Raw genomic sequence first — 22704 nt, forward strand, 5'->3', positions numbered from 1 at the left:
CGCACTGCACTGTAAAAGGCATTCTGCATAAATTAATAATTTACAAGTACCTGAGCAAGTAAGTATACAGAGCACCATAGCACAGCACAGCACCGACGGCAGTAGCTCAAAGTTCGTTCAAATCATGGTGTTTGAAAAATTAAAAAATTCTAAACGTTGGTACAAAAAAAAAAAAAAAAAACACAACCTCCAGCTGGAGTTGAGAGATAGTGCAAACTTGTGTCTTCACTGTTGAACAAAGGTGTCGGCTTGCTTCTCACTTAGCGTAGGCGATGGGGGCGGGTCTGGGCACTGGATGGGGCTGTTTCGGAGCAGGTCTGGAGGAAAAGAGAGGAGAAAACAAAACTGTGGTCAGAGGCCCTGCCAGCGATTTCTGCCATCCTTTGATGCCTGGGTTGGAGATACCGTTTCCTGTGCTGTGATGGGCTTCCAGGGTCAGATCTCACCTCTGCCCCCCCACCCCACCCCACCCCAGCTCAGGTGCTGGAGACCAGTGGCTCTTGCCAGCAGCAGGGGTGGCAGATTCAGAAAGGACCTTGCTGAGGGCTGCAGCGTCTTCAGCCGTTTATGACCCTTTTCAAAGCTGCCCCTCCTGTCCATCCACAGGGTGATTCGAGAAGAATGCCATGAAGCAGAACAGTGTAAGCCGCAAAGGTGAACCTCACATGCAACTTTAAATTTTCTAGCCCTTGTATGAAAAAAAAAAAAAAAGACTAAATAATTTTAGTCATATTTCATTTAACCCACCATGTCCAGAGAAGCAGTATTTCAGTAAGTCAACATAAAGAATGACTGACATGTTGGGGGTACTGACTGCATAACCCAGGGGCTATCTGCACTGCCCGTGTATCCTGTCTTCCACCAGCCACAGCGTGCCCAGCAGCGACTGTCCTGAGGTGGCTGCAGAGGATGGGGAGTGAAGCTGGGCACATGGGATCCCTCAGGGATGAACAGACAGAGTGTTATCCTTCTAGGTGGAGACAGAACCAGCTCGCATTGGTGTCATCAACTGGCAGAGGTAAGACAGGCAGCTGCCTGAGATCATTTAAGAGAGGGCCTTCCCCAGAGGATCTCAATACATATTTCTGCAAAGAAGTGGCTCAGTCGTGTCCGACTCTTTGCGACCCCATGGACTGTAGCCCACCAGGCTCCTCCGTCCATGGGATTTTCCAGGCAAGAGTACTGGAGTGGGTTGCCATTTCCTTCTCCAGGGGATCTTCCCGACCCAGGGATTGAACCCGGGCCTCCTGCATTGCAGGCAGATGCTTTACCTTCTGAGCCACCAGGGAAGCTCACAGAAGACACACAGGTGGCCAAAAAGCCCACGAAAGATGCTCAACGTCACTAATTATCAGAGAAATGCAAATCAAAAGGACCATGAGGTACCCCACCTCACACCTGTCAGAATGGCTGTCACTAAAAAGTCTAAGCCATCTAGAAGCGGGGGAGGTAGGATGGAGTGGGAGGTGAGAGAGAGGTTTAAGAGGAACGGGACATATGTATACCCATCAGGGCTGATTCATGCTGAGGCATGGCAGAAACGAACACAGCATTGTAAAGCAATTATCCTCCAATTAAAAATCAGTAAGTCTGTAAACAATAAGTGCTGGAGAAGGTGTGAAGAAAAGGGAACGCTCCTACACTGTGAGTGGGAATGTAAACTAGGGCAGCCCCTGTAGAACCCAGTATGACAGTCCCTCAGAAAACTGAAGGTAGGATTACCATGTGACCCAGAAACCCCACATCTGGAGATAACAGTAATTCAGGAAGATACACGCACCCCAGTGTTCACTGCGGCGCTGTTTACAATAGCCAAGAAGCAACCTAAATGTCCATCGACATAGGAACGGATAAAGATATGGTACATCTATACAGTGGAATAGTGCTCAGACATAAAGTAAGACAAAGAAAAATATCACTCATGTGGAATCTAACTTAAAAAATCATATAAATGAACTTATTTACAAAACAAGCAGACTCAGATTTTGAAAACGAACTTAGGTTTTACTCAAGGGATGTGTGTGTGTGGGGGATAAATTAGGAGCTTGGTATTAACATCACTATATATAAAACAGACAACCTACTGTAGCAAGGACCTACTGTATATAGCACAGGGAACCTGCCTGAATATTCTGTAATAACCTATACGGGAAAAGAATCCAAAAAAGAATGAATATATATACGTATAACTGAATCACCATGCTGTGTATACACCAAGTATACTCTAATAAGAGAGACCTGTATGCAGGTCAGGAAGCAGCAGTTAGAACCGGGCATGGAACAACAGACTGGCTCCAAATAGGAAAAGGAGTATGTCAAGGCTGTATATTGTCACCCTGCTTATTTAACTTATATGAAGAGTACATCATGAGAAACACTGGAATTAAGATTTCCGGGAGAAATATCAATAACCTCAGATATGCAGATGACACCACCCTTATGGCAGAACGTGAAGAGGAACTAAAAAGCCTCTTGATGAAAGTGAAAGAGGAGAGCTAGAGAGTTGGCTTAAAGCTCAACATTCAGAAAACGAAGATCATGGCATCTGGTCCCATCACTTCATGGCAAGTAGATGGGGAAACAGTGGCTGACTTTATTTTTCTGGACTCCAAAATCACTGCAGACAGTGATTGCAGCCATGAAATTAAAAGACGCTTACTCCTTGGAAGGAAAGTTATGATCAACCTAGACAGCATATTAAAAAGCAGAGACATTACTTTGTCAACAAAGGTCCATCTAGTCAAGGCTATGGTTTTTCCAGTAGTCATGTATGGATGTGAGAGTTGGACTATAAAGAAGGCTGAGCGCTGAAGAATTGATGCTTTTAAACTGTGGTGTTGGAGAAGACTCTTGAGATTCTCTTGGACTGCAAGGAGATCTAACCAGTCCATCCTAAAGGAGATCAGTCCTGGGTGTTCATTGGAAGCTGAAACTCCAATACTTTGGCCACCTGATGCGAAGAACTGACTCACTTGAAAAGACCTTGATGCTGGGAAAGATTGAGGGCAGGAGGAGAAGGGGACGACAGAGGATGGTTGGATGGCATCACTGACTCAATAGACATGAGTTTGGGTAAACTCTGGGAGTTGGTGATGGACAGGGAGGCCTGGCATGCTGCAGTTCATGAGGTCGCAAGGAGTCTGATATGACTGAGCGACTGAACCAAACTGATACTCTAATAAAATTAAAAAAAAAGAAAACCCACTCCCTCAGGAGAAGAGCAAAAAAAAAAAAAGGCCTTTCTATGTGGTATGTATAATTTATATATAATGGAATATTTCTCAGCTATAAAAAAAGAATGAAATATTCTTTGCAGCCACATGGATGGACCCAGAGACTATCACATTAAGTGAAGGAAGTCAGACAGAGAAAGGCGAATATCATATGACATCTATCCCTTCTGTGTGGCATCCGAGATATGACACGAATGAGCTTATCTACAGAACAGAGGCAGCGACGTAGACGACAGACTTGTGGTTTCCAAAGGGGAGGGAGGAGGGGAAGGACAGAGTGGGAGTGTGGGGTCAGCAGATGCCAACTACCAAGTATAGACTGGATAAACGGCGAGGTCCTCCCGTACAGCGCAGGAAACTGTATCCACTATCCTGTGATAAACGCTAATGGAAAAGAGTAAGAAAAAGAAAGTACAGGTATAACTGAATCACTTTGCGGTACGGTAGAAAAGAACACTGAAAACCAACTAAACTTCAGTAAGATGAAAGAGGGCCTTCCCCACCTTCCTGCCCATGGTTTTTTTTCCTTTGAAAACTAGAAAAATAACTTCAAGATCAGTGTACAAACCACAGTGAAATAATTAGGATGCTCTGCAGTGTTTCTGTATTTGTAGAGCTGGGATTCAAACCACTGTCCCGACCCCCTGACCAGCTTTATCTCTGAGATTTATTACACAGATCTTTCACAGGCCAAACATTTTTTCCCCGAGAGCTGGAATAAACTCACGAACGCATGCCTTCCCCTTGGAGATGCTGAATTATTGAACCCAGGGCCTGGCCAGCACCCCTACCTTGCTCACAAAGTGAGCTCTCTGCCAAGGGGGCGCATGTGTTTTGGCTGAGGGTTTAACCCATCTGTGAGCTGGTAAATGTTTAACTACCCGCCATGGTGGGGGAAGTCAGAGGCCCCGGATCTGTGGTGCTTGTCGATTTCCATGGTATAAATAACTCACGCTCCCAACAGGACGTGGCTGAGCATGGAAGAGCTGTGTCGTGGCCAGGGTGTGGTGTTCCCATCACACAGAAATGACGATGTAGGTGACCTCAAGAGAGTGGGTGGCAGTGAAATGTAGTTTAAAAAAAATGGAAGTTTGGGGCTCTGAGCATTTATTACTTTTGTTTTTAATATAACTGGCATCATTTCCAGTTTACGTAATTTAAAAGAAGGCCCAGGCTTAACACCTAGCTGGCTAAATTCCTGGAAATTTAATAGTTCTTGCAAACCAATGGGAGCTGGCTCCAGCACACCGCTGGGTTAAACCTCCCTGCCCAAGTCAGGATTGGGCCTAGTCCCCTGGGGGAGGGCAGAGTGGATGACCCCCAGCAGCTACTCAGTCCGCAAAGGCGATTCCTTTTGCCGGTTGAGTGGGAAGCTCCCGCTTAACCTTGCCCAGCAGTTTCTTCAGCCTAACTTCTTCCACTCCCCTCCTTTCATCCCTGGCCCTCCAACCTCACCTCGTTTCTCAGGATCCCAGGGACCGAGGAGAAGCCGTCACAGTCCCAGTCATATTTTTGGAGACAGGTGTCCCGCTGTTCCAATATCACAACTGCTTGGCGGCTGGCTGTGGCCTGGCCCAGAGCATCAGCCACTGCTCTGAAGGATCTGTTCTACTCGATCTTGAGCTGATCTCACGGATAGGCTGAGATCACTGCTAAGAGCGACCAATTCTGTAGCTCCCAGCTGCTTCAAGATCTGCCCTTGCATCTGTCTTACGCTGCTCCCAGGGGTGGGGAGTGCGGGGCACACAGCCGGCACCACACTCCCGTGTCCTCCAGTGGCTTGAGAAGTGTGGCCCGTGCAGCTGGCGCACATGGTTTCGGGGAGGAAGAGAGGGAAGCGGGTGCGTCACCAACCTGATGGGCGCCAGGCGGAGCACAGACTCCTGCCGTCCCGGGGACCTGGCTGAGGCGCTGGCCAGGCGAGCCGTCTTGCTCAAAGGGTCTGCAGGCAGCGGCTTCCGAGGGGGGCTTGGCTTACGAGTTCCCTGCAATAAACCAGAAGGTGAGGCATGATCACCATCTCCGTGTACTCGGACAAGACACTGACTTCAGAAGCCATCAGAGTCCCCTGGAGAGTGGGCTAGGGAGAGGAGGGCGGTTACATTGCTACACAGCATGACTTTCACTTCCTTTAAACTTTCTGACTACAGTCCCCTCACCGTACAGGTGTGGTGGTGTGTGTGTGCGTGCGTGTGTGTGCGTGCTGTGTTAAAGATTTATCCACAGCATCATGGCTCAGCCAGTAAAGAATCTGCCTGCAGTGCAAGAGACCCATGTTCGATTTCTGGGTCGGGAAGATCCCTTGGAGAAGGAAATGGCAACCCACTCCAGTATTCTTGCCTAAAAAATCCCATGGACAGAGGAGCCTGGTAGGCTACAGTCCATGGGGTCACAAGAGTCGGACATGACTTAGCGACTAAACCACCAAACCACCATCATTTAGTTACAGACACTCAAAGACGAGTCTTTAGATGCCACATTGCTGACCGACCTTGGATGTAGAGTTGCTGGCGTCTCTGGTCCACTGTTACCCAGAGGATGTCAACTTTCCCCTGTGCTTTTCAGGCTTCTTTTCACTTTAGAAAGGCCCAACAGGAGAAGCTGGTGAAAATCTTTTCAAGGAACACACTCGTTTCTTCAGATTTGCCGGAACCCTCTAACAGAACCAGTTCAGTTGTGGGTGAACCAGACAGGGACGGGGCCACCCTCTCCCACCAACATGGCGTCAGTCACGCTGCTCCCCATAAAATGCACTTCCGTTCTTCTACTGAAATACTTGCTAAGGATTCGTTCAGAGTCACCAACACGCCTGGAAAATGACACCCAGGAGGAAAATCCACGTCCACCAGAGGCCAGTGAGGGAGCCGGCAGTAGAGGGTGGGCAGAGCATGAACTTAGAGTTTCTGCTCTGGGTTTTATGCAAAGACCAACATTCTGGGACTTGTGCAAGTCTCTGGACTTCTCTGAACCTCAGTTTCTCTGGGTGTAAAGTGGGAGAAAACGAAGACCCATCTCATAGCATTGTTATGAGGACTACATCATGCATGGGAAACTCCCAGAACGTGGATAACAATGATTAAAAGGCACCTGTGCTCCTGGGGTTCCTTTCTTGGTTACTGTGACGGGAGGGTTCATTGGAGCCATGGTGGGAAGTCAGGGAGCCTTGATAGCACTGTTTTGAGCCCAGGGTGAACCCAGGCATCAAGACAGCACCTGCTCTGGGCCTTGGGGCCTAGAAACACTTGCTCGTGCACAGAAAGTGTGCAGGAAAGGGTGCCAGGAACTCAAGGAAGACAGGACATACTAATAAACAGATGGCCTCACCCCCTGTGATAGCACTCAGTACTCCATACATCCAGGACCACCCAAGATGATTTAAGAACATTTGAGTTGACTTTCTCCTGGTACTCACCCCACTGATTACATCTCCATGGCAGTCAGAGCTCAAAGAATGTGACAATATGGTCGTCCTCCCCCATTTAATGTTATCCCCTTATGGCTCAGCTGGTAAAGAATCTGCCTGCAAGGTGGGAGACCTGGCTTCAATCCCTGGGTTGGGAAGATCCCCTGGAGAAGGGCATGGCAACCCACTCCAGTATCCTGGCCTGGAGAATTCCATGGACTGTATAGTCCGTGGGATTGCAAAGAGCCGGACACGACTGAGCGGGTTTCACTTTCACTTTGTAAAGCAAAGGAAGCTACAATACCACAGAAGTTTGTCAACCACAGCTGCATGGAAAATATGCCAAGTTGAGACAAAGGACAAAATGGGAGAGGAGGGAGTCACTGAACAGGAACAGACTGACAAGGGACATTTCCACGTGAGTGCTCAGTTAAGGAAACACTAACAGCCTGCAGAATGTAAGAGAGAACACACCCTTCACCTGGGAAACAGACCCACAGCGAGCACAAGCGCTGAGGTCAGGCTGTCTGCGTATCTGACCAGGCTCCGCGCCGATGCACTCTGAGAAGACACTTGAGTTACGCCACTTCTCCACGTTGTAGAGAGAAGGTGATGCAAGGGTTAAGTGAGAGACGATCTATTAACCTCTTAGCACAGAGCCTGGCACACAGTGACCAATAAGCTACTATTATTGAAGGAGTGAATGGAACCACTTAAAAGCACCCTAATCGTACTGGGATTGCCACACACACACACACAACTATACATGAAATAAATAACAGATAAACTACTGTAGAGCACAGGGGACCCAGAGCTCTGTGGAGATCTAAATGGAAAGGAAATTGAAAAAAGACTGGATATATGTATATGTACAGCTGATTCCCTTTGCTGTACAGCAGAAACTGACACAGCTTGCAAAGCGACTATACTCCAATAAAAAAAAAATTAATAAAAGCGTCATAAGCCTCCCAACAGACTCACTCTGGGTGATAAACCATGGCGCTAAATCAAGTTCCGTTTCCTGTAAGATGGCAGAAAACTATGAGCGAGATATTAGTGGGCACCGTAAAAATGGAACGCATGCACCCATAAACTTGAAAGACTTTGAAGATTAAATAATTCATGACCAAATGATGACTAGTTTTGCCACTAAGTATGAATAAGTATCTAGTCTTGCTAGTAAAGATAACGTCAGGTTTTTACTGCAAGGCTGGAGAGAATGTGAGATGTATGTTACAATGTATCACAATATATTTGGATTTATCATGGAAGCCTAGGAGGTAATTAGGTGGGCCATTCATTCTGGTTTGCCTGGGACATGCCCAGTTTATGGTACTGTTGAATTTATTAATCACAGTCTCTCTAATGTGTCCTGGTTTCAGTTCAGTTCAGTTGCTCAGTTCAGTTCAGTTCAGTTCATGTCCGACTCTCCTGGAGTTCACTCAAACTCATGTCCATCGAGTCGGTGACGTCATCCAGCCATCTCATCCTCTGTTGTCCCCTTCTCCTCCTGCCCCCATTCCCTCCCAGCATCAGGGTCTTTTCCAATGAGTCAACTCTTTGCATGAGGTGGCCAAAGTATTGGAGTTTCAGCCTTAGCATCAGTCCTTCCAAAGAACACCCAGGACTTGTCTCTCCTTTAGGATGGACTGGTTGGATCTCCTTGCAGTCCAAGGGACTCTCAAGAGTCTTCTCCAACACCACAGTTCAAAAGCATCAATTCTTCGGTGCTCAGCTTTCTTCACAGTCCTACTCTCACATCCATACATGACTACTGGAAAAACCATAGTCTTGACTAGACGGACCTTTGTTGGCAAAGTAATGTCTCTGCTTTCTAATATGCTATCTAGGTTGGTCATAACTTTCCAGGGAGTAAGCATCTTTTAATTTCATGGCTGCAATCACCATCTGCAGTGATTTTGGAGCCCCCCAAAATAAAGTCTGACACTGTTTCCATTGTTTCCTGGTTTAGAGGACAAATTATACAGTCACTGTTGTGATAAAAGCCCAAAGAGTTGAAATGTTGATTGAAAGTTCTGATTCAAACCTGGGCTCAGCAGAAATACCAATCTGCTTCGCTTCCCTCCTGCCACACGCAGGACAGGTTTCTATGGAAACATGAAACAGGTAGCCACCTAGGTAAGATGCCAGATTCCCACCAGGCCCAACTGGGACAAACTGGCTTCATGGAACAGTAGTTAGTCAAGGATGAGGGGTCCTCGCTTCTCACGGATCAGACCTGGAGCCCAAATCATCTGGGCAGAAGCCCCTGCCGCCCTTGCTCTGACCTTGGAGAGAAGGGCGCAGCTTCCGCACTCCCTCTGAGGCATCATTTTTCAGGCTGCCTTTGCAAAACCTGGACCTGGGCTTTCCCGAAGAAGTCCAATCCAACCTGGCCACAAAGGGCCATCAGGACTTAGCAGAGGAATGACTCCAGGCCTCAGTGAACATGAACTCCACACTCAATAGACATTTCTTTAGTCTGACTTTCATTTTTAAAAAGGAAACAAGTTCAGATGCCCCTTTCTCTTTAACCCCTAGGTAGCGGAGAAAAACCATGATCTGTTATTAAATAGAGTGGTCTCGGGCTTCACTGGTGGCTCAGCGGTAAAGAATCCACCTGCCAATGCAGGAGACTTGGGTTCGATCCCTGGTCTGGGAAGATCCCGCGTGCCATGGAGCAGCTGGGTCTGCGCACCAAAAACTACTGAGTCTGTGCTCTAGAGTCCGGGAGCTGCAACTACTGTGCCCTAGTGCACAACTGCTGAAGCCCACTCACCCTGGAGCCTGTGTTTCACAACGGGAGAGGTCACGACGATGAGAAGCCCACACCCCACAGCTAGAGAGGAGCCCCCTCGCTCGCTGCAACTAGAGCAAAGCTCACACAGCAGCAAAGGCCCAGTGCAACCCAAAATAAATAAATAAAATTACCAAAAAAATCGTGTTCTCATTTCTCCATTTTCTGCTCATGTCTTAGCAACAGTCACATATTTCAAATAATTTTTAGAGGGATGAGAATAAATTTTTAGATCCAAATATAGCCCTTTGCCTTGACCGTCATAGAGAATTCTCAACTGTTATCTCCGTCTGCATGATCAGCAAGAGGAAGTGCATCCTGCTTCTCCAGAGGGGATCCCCCCAGGAAGACCGGATGTTACTGCAGGAAAATGCCAGAGATGCCACAGGGGTCCCAGTGAGCTTGTGCAGGGCTGAGCTGGGGCTAGGGCAGCATGGATCCTGCTCACCATCTGGCCCATCCCTGGCCCTGCAGGAATGGATGCTTCCTGATAACAACAGGGATAACTGGTTCCCGGGGAAATGCCTTGACTTCTTTTTACTCTTTATTCAGAAGAGGCAGGCGTCCTTGTAAGAACATGTTTGCACCTAGCTGGAAGAGGTCCGTCCTTCTTTCCTTCTAAAACCACCTGAAGACAGTAAAGAAAATGCACTTTCTTTTTTCCACTTCTGGGAAAGCTGAATATTTGAGAAAAGGATGCAAAGTGTGCCGCAGGCTGGGCCGGGAAGAGCCCGTGAAAGGGAGAACCTGGAAGAGCACCCACCCTGCCTGCCAAGGATGAGACACGGGAGTGCGCAGTTGACACGCGGGTCAGGGCTGAAGGCACAGCAGACAAGGTCAGCCATCTGCGCACGCGCAGAGCAGGGGAGGGTCCTGGCAGGGTCTCTGCTGGAGCAGAGGAGGCCAAACCACCACCATCCCTCAAAGCCTGCAGTACCCACGGTGCCCTAGGAGGTGGGCAATGTAAGAGCTGGTCCTGAGCTCTAACCTGGCCCTTCCCCCAACTGGCCTGCAACTGGCCTTTCCTCCCAGGAAGCCCTCCCTTCCTTTAAAGAGGAATTCAGACACACTAATCAAAACTACTGAAAGAAGGAAGGAAGGAACCACAATAAACAAAGGGCCAACTAAGAACCTGCTGGCAAAAATGCGTATGTATGTAAAGAAACAAAAAAAGGAGCTGGCAAAAGTTAAGAGAAACAGGGAAGGGAAAACAAAAGCAACAACGCAAACCAAGGACCTGGATGCACTAAACACAGTCAAGGCTACCGGGGTCCAGCCGAGGCAAAGGAGGGAAAGGTCAAGGGTAAAGGACAAAGAATGGTGGCAAAGTGATCTGAGCAAATAGTACAGAGGAAAGATACTCACCATTAATGTGCAAGAACTTTTCTGAAAGAGTCAAGTCCTGGAAAGTGTACACTGTTTCCCTGGGGAAGTGCATGAGACTCATCACAGTGACAGACTTTATTAGGCTGGGCGCCAAAATCACTGCAGATGGTGACTTCAGCCATGAAATTAAAAGAAAAGTTCCTTGGAAGAAAAGCTATGATGGACCTAGACAGCATATTAAAAAGTAGAGACATTACTTTGCCAACAAATGTCCATATAGTCAAAGCTATGGTTTTTCCAGTAGTCATGTATGTGAGAATTGGACCATCAAGAAGTCTGAGTGCTGAAGAATTGATGCTTTTGACCTGTAGTGTTAGAGAAGACCCTTGAGAGACCCTTGGACAGCAAGGAGATCAAACCAGTCCATCCTAAAGGAGATCAACCCTGAATATTCATTGGAAGGACTGGTGCTGAAGCTGAAGCTCCAATACTGTGGCCACCTGATGCGAAGAGCTGACTCATTGGAAAAGGCTGATGCTGGGAAAGCTTGAGGGCAGGAGGAGAAGAGGGCGACAGAGGGTGAGATGGTTGGATGGCATCACTGACTCAGTGGACATGAGTTTGAACAAACTCCAGGAGATAGTAAAGGACAAGGAAGCCTGGCGTGCTGAAGTCCATGGGGTAACAAAGAGTCAGGCATGACTGAGCAACTGAACAATAACAACAACAACATCGGAAATAAGATACAACTCTTTAAAGCCACTGGACTTTCAAGGATACAGAATCATGTCCCTTACAAGGAGAAAAAGATAAGCCAGCTTCTGATTTCTTCAGAGCAGACAGAGGAAGCATGCACGGAAGAGTTTCAAGGAAGGGAAGTGTGATCCATTAATTTTATGCCTAAAACATCATTGAAGAAGTAAAGCAACACCCAGATGTCTTTGAACATGCAAAAAGTCAGAGAAAATGTGTTCTGAGTTCTTCTAGAAGAAATTCTGAAAGTCCAACAGAACGGACTTCAGCCAGACAGGAAAAGGATGGCTCAGTGGCAAAGACTGAGTGCTAAACCACTTCAGTGTAGCCCTCAGGTTAACAAAGCTGTGGGAATTATGCCTACAGAACAGAAAGTGGATGTTACACGCTGTAATACAGACAGTTCTGTAAGATAGACATTACAGAACTAACCGAAGTTATGAGGTGGATCATCCGTTTCTAGATGCATGATGGGCTGGGTTATTTTGACCTATCTTCTCCCTAAAATTGTTGGCTAGAATATATTTAATTTTTTTTCCTTAAAAGCATCAAGAGCTACGAGATAGTCAGATGTTATCAGGCCAGCATCTAAGTGAAAGGAGAAGCCCAAAGGGCTAAGTAGCACACTGGAGCTATAGGTATTTGCCCAGTTAGGGAAACCTGGGGTTTGGTTCTGATCCCCTTTTAAGGTGAGGGATGCAGGGGTTAAAGGTCGGCACCCGTCCCAGTTCTCTTTCTGATCTCTCCTTGATTAAGCTGGGCTCTGCAGAAGACTATACCTCAGGGTAAGAATCTTCCAGAAATCAACGCTTATCACTGTCCATCCCTAGCAGACTGCAGGGACAGTTCCCTTATCCCTAGCTAGACTGCAGGGAGAGTTCCCTTGGTGCTCGGCAGACCGACCTGTAACCACAAACTGCCCTTTTGGACCAGAAGCTGACGTCACATCGCGTGACACCCATCACCTGGGTGGCTCAGTAAGCCCTGAGTCATTTCACTGGGCCTCAAGCTGGTGCTGCCCTGGCCACCTGACAGACACAAATTCACCCTCTCTGAGGGGAACAGCCTTCGTCATAGACCTGCAAGAGCTCCCAGAGAACTTTCCAGTGAAGTAAGCTCACAGGAAGTGACCAGGAGGCAGGGAATCATGAGAAAGAGAGAAAGAGAGGGAAGGATAAAACCTCAGCAGTAACACACCCAAAGATTTTGGATTTTGAAATTATTGGAGCAAACGTTCTTATTATGAAAAATAAAAGACAAGCCTCATAGCTGAGTAAGAACCGAAGAGAACATCCAGAAACAAAAAGAAAAACACAGATAAGTACATATTTTGTTACGCTTAGTTTGATACCATTTATATAAACTGAAAAACAAATACTAATCATATATATTACTCATGGATACCTACTTACGGAAAAATATATGAAAAGTACTGGAGGAGGGCATGGCAACCCACTCCAGTTATTCTTGTCTGGTGAATCCCATGGACAGAAGGGCCTGGTGGGCTGCAGTCCATGGAGTCCCAAAGAGTCAGACATGACTGAAGTGACTTAGCATGCACATACCCATAGAAAATCAACACCAAACGTAGGCCAGAGCTTGTATCTGGAGTGGGCTGAAGCAGTCTATGCTATTTAATTTTTCCTTTTCTAATAAAGAAATATATGGATATATCTGAAAGTTAAATAGTTGTATACCTAGAGAAACAGGTAACAATGGTTATTTCTATGTAGTATAAACATGGGTGAATTTTGGATCATTTTTACATTTATATATTTGCTCGACCCTCACTTTTATGAAAGACCTACGTTAGTACCTGTTTTCAGTAACCGACAGAAATCTGAAGAGGATCTTTGCTTTCACGCACAAAAAGGCAAATAGTCAGTTTTCAGCATTGTGGGGGCAACAGGTATTGAGCAGAGGGGGTGGCACCACCAAGCTCCTGCCCCAGGAATGACAGCATGCCCGCCAGAGCTCTGAGCCCTGTTGGTGAGCATCTGTGCTTTATCTGATTTGCATCCCTTAACAAGCTGTGTCCTAGGGTAATCGCTTCTTTACTTTATGCCATTTTGGCTTATGAAAGGTTTCATAGAAACACTCTGCTTTTAGACAGTAGGGAAATCTATTTAAAATATTAGCAACAGCAGAATAAATTTCAATTTTTGGGCCAAAGGAGAAAACAAAAGAGAAAACATAGACTCTTTTAAAATTATAAACATGGTAAACGCAAAAATGAGAACAGGCACAGATAAGTCAGTGCTTGGGAAACTTCTAGATTTACATGCTATGTAATCAAATATGAATATAAGTGAAATAACGATCTAAGAAGTTAGAGAAAAGCTAAGTACAAAAGAAGAATGGAAGCGATAAAGATAAGAGCAGAATAAAAAGTAGAATAAAAGTTACTATCATTTAGCAGAGACATTACAGATATCCTAATAAAGTTATATGTTTCCATGTAATTATCACTAAGTCCAATGAGAGAGATATTATCTCAAATTTGTAGAGGGGAGATGAAAGTAATGTTTCTGTGGTCTAATGGCAGTAAAAGGAAAATTATACATAAAATCTAGGGCTGGTTCTCTGAGAGTGGTGGAGTGGAGGGGAATGTGAGAGCTGGACCATAAAGAAGGTTGAGTGCCAAAAAATTGATGCTTTCAACTTGTTGCGCTGGAGAAGACTCTTGAGAGTCCCCCTGACAGCAGGGAGATCAAAGCAGTTAATCCTAAAGGAAATCAACCCTGAATGTTCCTTGGAAGAACTGATGCTGAAGCTCTAATACTTTGGCTACCTGATGTGAAGACCTGACTTATTGCAAAAGACCCTGATGCTGGGCAATATTGAAGGCAGGAGGAGAAGGGGGTGGCAGAGGATGAGATGGTTGGTTGGCATGACCAACTCAATGGACATGGGTTTGAGCAAACTCTGGGAGACGGTGAAGGACAGGAAAGCCTGGTTTGCTGCAGTCCATGGGGTCGCAAAGAGTCGGACAAGACTTAGAGACTAAACAACAACGAAGAATGGAGGAGGAGCCAGATAAATCTAGTATAGAAAAGATAAGCCAATAAAGGACAGATAAATACACAAACACAATGAACAGTGCTAAGGATTAGTCAGGAGGTTATCTAGAAAAATAAAGCTGGACTCCTACTTCATTTTATACACTAGCAGATGGATCAAATACTTAAATGTGAAAAAAAGATCATGAAGCTACTTGAAATAGAAAAACACGTTTGTAATCTTTGGGTAGATAAACCTTTTTAACAACAAAAAGTGGCAAAAAAAGGTGACAAAACAGTTTACGAAAAAGGGAAAAAACAAATAGATTTTAAACCTGTGAAAAGGTCCCCCATCTCATACATAGGAAGAAAGACATGTAGTTTTTGTTTCAACCTATCATATTGGCAAAGATAAGAAACATCTCTGCACGCCCTGCATTGATGAAGACTTGGGGAACAGAAATAGGGATGCATCGCTTAGAGGCATTTCTGCCTCCTCTATCAAGTTTCTAAATGCATATGGCCTTTGATCAGCAATTATCTATCAAGTTTCTATTGCATGTGGCCTTTGATCTGCAATTGTGCTCCCCGAAATTTGTCCCACATCCATTGTCAAACATGGGCTCAAGGTGCCTGGGCAAGAATATGCCTGTTCGAAGTATTAAATGGTGAAACCACCCATGTGGCCATCAGTAAAGGACAGGTTAAAAACTTACAGTGCGGTCTTACCATGAAATACCACACAGCCAGTGAAAAGGATTCGGTCGATCTGGAATAACCAAAGTGGAAAGAAGTACCAGGTGTGCTGCCATTTCATTTCAAAATTAGGATCCAAGGTTTGAAATAAGAGCGATAGCAGGGTGATGGTTGCTGAAGATGATGGGTAGAGAGGCTTCACTGTACCTTTTAATTTCGAGTGTTTGAAAATTCCCAACTTTTCCATAACCTCTCACTCTGCAGAGAGAGACGGGTGGAAGAGACTCTTCACTGTATTCTAAATTACATTTTACAAAAACCTAGTGTTAATGACTGCTTTTGGGAAGTGAGCCTGGTGATAGAGGTGGGAGGGGGATTACTTTCCAAATAACCCTTTACAACTGTTGGAATTTTTAGCTACAGGCATCCATTGCCATTACAATATAAAGGTAGTGTCAGGCATCCATTTTTTTTTCATGTACAATTTGGGTGTTTACAGTAATAGAAGTGAGTGGAAAACAAACACTCCTTTGAATACTGTAATCACTTGAATGGCTTCCCTCTGAAGTCATTTCTCTCCAGGGAGATGAAGGTGCTTCCACCTTCATCAGATGTGTTTGTCTTGTGAGTATTAGTGCGTGATGTGCTGTGCTGAGTCACTCAGTCATGCCTGACTCTTTGCAGCCCCACGGACTGCAGCCCGCCAGGCTCCTCTGTCCACGGGATTCTCCAGGCAAGAACACTGGAGCGGGTTGCCATTTCCTCCTCCAGGGGACCTTTCCGCCCCAGGGTTCAAACCCATGTCTCTTGCATCTCCTGCCCTGATCGGCGATTCTTTTCCACGAGTGGCACCTGGGAAGCCTCAGTAGATGATATGAAACCCCAAATATTTTAGCTGAAATTCCTGGAAGTTACTGGGTAGGCAGCAGCGAGCAGGAGTCCCAAACCTTGGTAGCTACGATTTAAGAGTCTTATGCTCTAGCTGGGCAGTAGCTCTACTTTGGATTCATCAGATGAAGTGCCTAAGATCTTTACTCACCTATAGCTCACTGGTCGGGTGGGCCCCGAGGGAGTGTGCGATCCCGTGACAAGGCTTACTATTTACTACTGAGAATTCACCTAGTCCAGTGTGCTTCCTACACGTCTACTGCATTCACGGTGTGCGCAAGGGCTCAGGTGTGCCTGGAAAGGAATAACAGTCTCTTGCTGCCGGCTGTGGGGTCGCACGGAGTCGGACACGACTGAAACGACTTAGCAGCAGCCTTCTGAAATGGAGCAGACCAGGTGCCCAGGTAACTCTGGACTGAGGCGGCGGGTGAGTGAGGAGACCCCTGGGAGGACTGCAGGAAGGCTCGGGAGGAGGGGGGTCTTGGGTGGACATCTGGGTAAAAGGATGAAATCTGAGAAGCAGAGAGAAGACACAGAGGACCCTCCCCAGCTTTAGGCTTGCATAATACAGGTTTTGATAACGATCAGTTTTCTCGTATTTCACCTCCCTTCCTTGGGAGTATATCCTGACACACAGATTTCCTTTTCTCAGTATGTACTGGCATTTCTGACAAGCAAGGCTCTAGATCATCAGGCTTGCAACCTCTGTGAGGGCTGGTTTAAGTATCAGATGCCCACACAGATCAGAATGGTGCAAGTCCTCATTCAAATAAATTCAGATGTGAACTCGTTCTGTGGCAGACAACTCTGCAAGTTTGGGCTCAACCTCAGAGGGACTGGCCAGGACCTCATGGCTCTGAAATCATGGTCTAAATTAGCTTTGCTCCTATTTGTATCCTTTATGAGTGAATAGTTATTGCTTATAAGTAACAGCCCATGTTAATTGTTCATCACTCTTTGTGTGGGTTGGGGGAGGGAGGGCTCTTTGGAATAGCTGTCCCCATTTCCCTCTGACACTACTTACATCGAGTCTGATTGCTCTACCATCTTAGAAGAGATGTACAATATCGGGCAGCCTTGTTTTACAAAATACAGTGCGTGGTATGTTCTACAGACACAGATAAGGTGTGGAGGAGAAATGTCAGAAACACTGAACTGAAAATCTCACCTCTACAAACAATGCATGGAGGATTTTTCACATGGAATCTAGAAAGATGGTACTGATGAACCTATCTGCAGGGCAGGAATGGAGGGCAGACATAGAGAACAGGCTTATGGAAACGGGCGGTCGGGGGGAGGAAAGAGAGGGTGAGGCGAATGGAGAGGGTGGCATGGAAGCATCTACACTGCCATATGTCAACTAGATGGCCAGTGGGAATCTGCCACATGACTCAGAGAACTCAACCCGGGGCTCTGCGACCACCTAGAAGGGTGGGAAAGGGTGGGAGGCGGGAGCGAGGTTCAAGAGGGAGGGGACGTATGTACACCTCTGGCTGATTCACGTTGCTGTATGGCAGAAATGAAACCAATGTTGTAAAGCAATTATCCTTCACTTAAAAATACATTAGAAAAAAGATGCCATGAGTATCTGGAATGCAACACAACCACTGCTATGCTTCTGACCAAGGGCTGGTTCTAAGACCAGTCAAGACAAATGGCTGGAGCATGATACTGTCATAAGCAAAAGTGGAGAGAAATGCAAGCCTCTCCTGTTACTGTATGAGGCTTTGCAGGATGTGAGGTTTCCCCATCCTACCCCATCGCAAAAATGGGGAAAATGGATTAAAGATCGCCGAGGCAGCCGGTGATCTAAGACTTGCTCGCCATCACTGTCTTCCTGCCGTTTCTTCCTTCTGCCCCCTCTGTATCCACCTGCCTGTGCAGCCATGTTAAGTCTGCAGCCCTGATCTCCACTGTGGGGGTCTTGCTATTTGGCCTCATGTTGCCGTGAACTTCCCTGATGGCTCAGAGGGTAAAGCGTCTGTCTGCAATGCAGGAGCCCCGGGTTCGATACCTGGGTCAGGAAGATCCTCCCTGAAGAAGGAAATGGCAACCCATTCCAGTACTCTTGCCTGGAAAATCCCATGGATGGGTGAGCCTGGTAGGCTACAGTCCATGGGGCCGTGAAGAGTCGGACACAACTGAGCGACTTCACTTTCACTTTGCTGTGTTCCCTCCTCTGTGAAATGGGGTATTGGTGGTCTGCCTCTTAGACCCCTCCAGGTGGTTAGAAACGCCTGCAAAGCACTTAGCCTGGGGCCACTAACCACATAACTGGCGCTCAACTCATGCTTGCTGTTTCTTAACAACTCAAAACACAACTGAGATGCTCCTTATCCTAAAACACTTAGGGTAATAACTCAAACAGGCATACACACACATACAACTATAGACCATTCGGTTATAAGACTAAGAATAGGAATTAATCCTGCTTTTGCTGGAATTTCTGCAGCACAGAAGCGTGCCAGAAACAGGGTTGGCAGATATTCTCATAAGCCCATCTGCTGTCTCAAGAAAGGACCTGAATTCAGCAAAAATCAATCTAAGAGATAGGTTCAGTTGCTTTTCTTCTTTTTTCCTATTGTTCTAGTAAAGAAGCTAATCTAACTGGAAAAACAACTTTAGCCAGTCAGGTCAGTAGCATTACTCACTGATAAGATTCTACGGAGGAAAACCACTTCCTAACTTTTCCCAGGAAATGAAGGGCTTAAAAAAATAAAACAATCCAAGTAGGGTCACACATCAGCATGTACAGTTCAAATGCTGTTTTATGGAGCAAACCTTAAAAAAATTACAGATAAGTGCTAAGTGATGCTTTCATGAGGTTTTTACTCGTTTGAAGGATGGCCCATCTATGGATTGAAGGTGCCACTTATACTCCCAGTAGAATCATGGCACACTGCAGTCTGACAGCAGAAAATTGCATTTCGATCTACTTCTTAGCACAGACTTCTCTAGATATAATTCTGTGAGTGGAGAAATCTATTTCTTAGATGTGACATTGAACGTGCTCTTATTTAAACTCTAGATAAGTGAATTAAGCCTATTAGTCATAATAAAGTGCATAAAGGATTTCAGTTTGCTGCATCCTAGAAATCTAACGAAACTCCAGAGTTTGCCCCCCAAGCCTGTTCCTTGTCTCAGCAGGGAACGCATTTGGGCACACTGGGGGTTTGGCAGGTAAGACAATCACCCAAGTGTCGTCACACCTCCTAGTCTCTTGAACCACACTTGTTTTTTTAAATTCATCTTTAGTGACTTGAGACCCTCTCTTGGGTGATGGTACGACACTCCACCCATGCCCAGAGCTCTCTCAGGGTCCCTGGGTGCCGTCTGTGTCAGGGGGCTGTGCCCACTGCCTCCCACCCTGGGCTCCTCCAGGCTGGATCCTCTCCTGGCAGCTCAGGATTGAGCCTGCAGGGAGCCGTCCTCTCCCCCGTACATGTGCCCCTGGTGTAACCGCGGCCTTTCCCTCATCTGCCGACCAACCTGAGACCCACACCAGGCTGCAGTGGTCTGCACCCTGCGCTGAGGTTTCAGGATGGAAGGGAATTGGCAGGCAGAAAAGGAAAACATAAAACTCCGTGTCAGATGTTACTTCTTCTGGAGTCTCTGGCTTGCCCAGGGCCTCTCAGAGCCCCCTTCCCTCGTGGAAGTCAAGTCAGTTGACTTTATGGATGATGTCTGGGGTCAGGGCAAAGAATCATTTCATGCTACAAAGCACAGCTCGTGAGCTCCCAGACGCAGTCTCATTCCCTGCCTGGGTGTCAGAGCTCAAGCTTGCCGCCCGAAGACGCACTTCCAGAATTCTGCTCGGGACACATGCTCGGACACATGCTCCTCTTTAATATATATTACTTTAACACGATCGTACGGGTGCAAGCTTGTATGTTTTTGAACACTTTTGTAATCCAGAGGAAAAAACCACCTAAAATATCTTAAGATTAACCATCACATCACTGAAGGAGGAAACTGAAGAGGCTCTATGTGAAAGCAGGACTCCATCTTGGGCCGGACTGTGCACTTTGAGCTATACGCCCAGTATCTATGGAAATGACAGACCAACTGGAAAACCAGACCCCAGATGGAAGAGCCCCAGGGCTCATACCTAGACTCTCTGTCCCTAAAAGAATACCGTATTATTTATGTAACCCAACAGAATCATAACATCTATTATGCTTATTGGGGTATGACCACAGGTACGACCACAGCCCTATTGATAATTGTCCACAGTTAACTACCTAGGCTTAAGGCATGTGAATCACAGGTTAACTTTGATTGTATCTTTCTTTTCCTTTGTTCAGACTAGTTTCAGGGAATTTGGGCAGGTGGGTTTGGGCACGAACACTTAGGGTATATAAGGCTTTCACAAAAACTGGTTGGGGTCCTTGGCTAAGAGGAGACTCTGCCTTGGGCCTGCCAGCATAATAAAGTGCACTGCACTATCGGCATCGTCCTTCTGAGTGAGTTTGTTTCCCGGAACGCGTGGCTACAACATCATCAGCAAGCTGCCCCAAACCCTCTGGGGTCCTCCGGTCGCCACTCCTGGAACCTGCCCTGTTTTTCTTTCCTCCTTTTTCTCTTCCAGAGTCTGAGATGAACTCTCTATGCAGTGCTGTCCCTGGGCCCTCTGCAGTGGTCCGTGAGCTGGCAGTGGGCTGGTTTGTCTGACCTCCTCACTGACATGCCTGTTCTTGGTGACTTGTGAGCATAACATGCCAGGCAGAGCGGGGCCAGGACTGTGCCAGGCAAAACAACGGTATTCTACCAGGCTCCCTGCCTGTGTGCAGTTGCATGTGACCACACACCCCTGTGTGTGACTTCTTTTTTTCTTCCATCATTTTTCTAGCCTTTTCTCAAGCCCACACTGTGCCTTTCATGCTCAGGCTATGTTTCAGGAGAACTCAGGAGCAGTCAGCTAAAAGCCAGATGAATATACTGAATGCTTTTCCTCTCAAAGAGCTGACAGGATGAAAGGGAAATGAAAGTTCGCTTCCTCGATCAAGGCCAAGGAGTTAGCTGAGAAGCTTAAGTTGCAAGGCTCATTTCCCTGAGAAGGAAATGGTAGCCCAGAAAGGCCCATCTGTGGACAAGAGAAGAGAGTTGATTCAACTGTCCTTGATTTTTAAAGATCACACAGAACACTTGATGGCAAGATGGAGCATTTTCTGTAAAGAACTAACTTACCTTTCGGACGTGAGGTCAACCGCTAACGTGGTGTTTATGAAAGTGTTTTCCTTCCGGAAAGTGTAGATGGTAAGCCTGGATGGATGAGGCAGGGCTAGCCACCGAGCGTGTGTCTATCGCGTCCTGGGGGACAGGGCACAGGTAATGCTGAGGTACCAAGGGCCAGTGGGTTCGATCTGTGCCGCCAAACAAGAACCACCTCCCAGAGGCGCCGCACCTGCATGGGATTAATGCCGGTCCCCTCGGCGTGATGAGAAAGTGCGAGCCTAATCCAGATCATATGTCTCGGAAAAGCTCCAGACAGACCCCAGCCTGGAGTGAGAAATGTGGATTTTTCAGTTACTAATGTTTAAAGGGTAACATTTCCTTAGTTTCATAAAACAGAATGAAGCCCTTTTTTGAGGCCTGCTTTAAAGGAAATCTTGAAGGCATCATCACTTCTGTAGGCACTCACTGCTGGTAGGAAAAAAAGACACCAGCAAGTAAAAATATCCTTCCTTATTAGTGAGAGTCCCAGTGTCACATGGTACACAGGTGAGCTACTTACAGGGAGGCAGGAAAAGCCCCAGGACAAGAGAATCCTTGGAGAAGAGGCTGACGGGTTCTGTGAATTACTGAAATTTGTGTACGAAGTATTGCATATGGGTGCATTCTCAAGGGTTCATAGTTTTCATCAGATTCTCGAAAAAATCCATATGCCCAGAGAAGTTTAGAAAGTACTCATCCCTTCCACTAATGCAAATCCAAGACAAGTTCCCAAAATGAATGTAAAAGTACCATCAACGGGCAACAAAATAAACAAGTTACAGGTGGGTCTTGATTGAAATGGGAGAAGACTTTGTAAGCACAAAAGGAATAGGAGGATTCACCAAGGATTAATAAATACCCAAAACTGGAATTTTTATATATAAAAAAAAACCACCCAGCATAAATAAAACTGAAAGGCAAACTAGGGAGATGTTTACAGTAAATTACTAGAAATGGGTAAGGATTCTTAACCTATTAAGAAAATGAACTCGAACAAATAAGGAAGAAAAACTCTCAAACAGAGAAAAACAGGCAAAGGTGGGAATAGACAACTCACAGAACAAATACAGTTAATAGCAGCTGGGTGCTGGAGCTGGCTGCTACCAGCATATACTGGCTGATTCTCTGCTCTTGATTCAGAGAGAGACATCACCTCAATAACCTGAAATTAATCATGGTGGAGTTTTTACAGCAGAGAAATCACCTACAAATCAAGGCTTCTTTTTGGACAGTCAATTTACCAGCACACTCTGTTAATAGATATACAAAAAGCAGTTCAAGTATACCAGCAGTCAAAGAAATTCAGAGAGAAATGAGGTCTGGATGAGATGGAATAAGCACACTTCACCCTATTCCCTATTATGTTGTGTTGCAAATCACAACATAAAAGTCTGC

The 22704-nt window shown here is 46.2% G+C and overlaps 1 protein-coding gene across 1 annotated transcript in view; it reads right to left on the bottom strand.

Annotated features, from left to right (window-relative positions):
* Nucleotides 1-200: 200 nt before the first annotated feature.
* The window catches only part of ADAM12 (ADAM metallopeptidase domain 12), a 388314-nt gene continuing 365810 nt past the window's right edge, over nucleotides 201-22704 (bottom strand). Inside the window, exons 22-23 of the mRNA XM_068961374.1 lie at nucleotides 5088-5218; nucleotides 201-317 (exon numbers count right to left, since the gene is read on the bottom strand). Of these exons, the coding sequence (XP_068817475.1) occupies nucleotides 257-317; nucleotides 5088-5218 (192 nt within the window). The 3' untranslated portion in view covers nucleotides 201-256. The remainder of the gene's footprint in view (nucleotides 318-5087; nucleotides 5219-22704) is intronic.

Source organism: Capricornis sumatraensis, chromosome 23 (assembly GCF_032405125.1).
Source record: "Capricornis sumatraensis isolate serow.1 chromosome 23, serow.2, whole genome shotgun sequence".
Classification (NCBI taxonomy): Eukaryota; Metazoa; Chordata; class Mammalia; order Artiodactyla; family Bovidae; genus Capricornis; species Capricornis sumatraensis.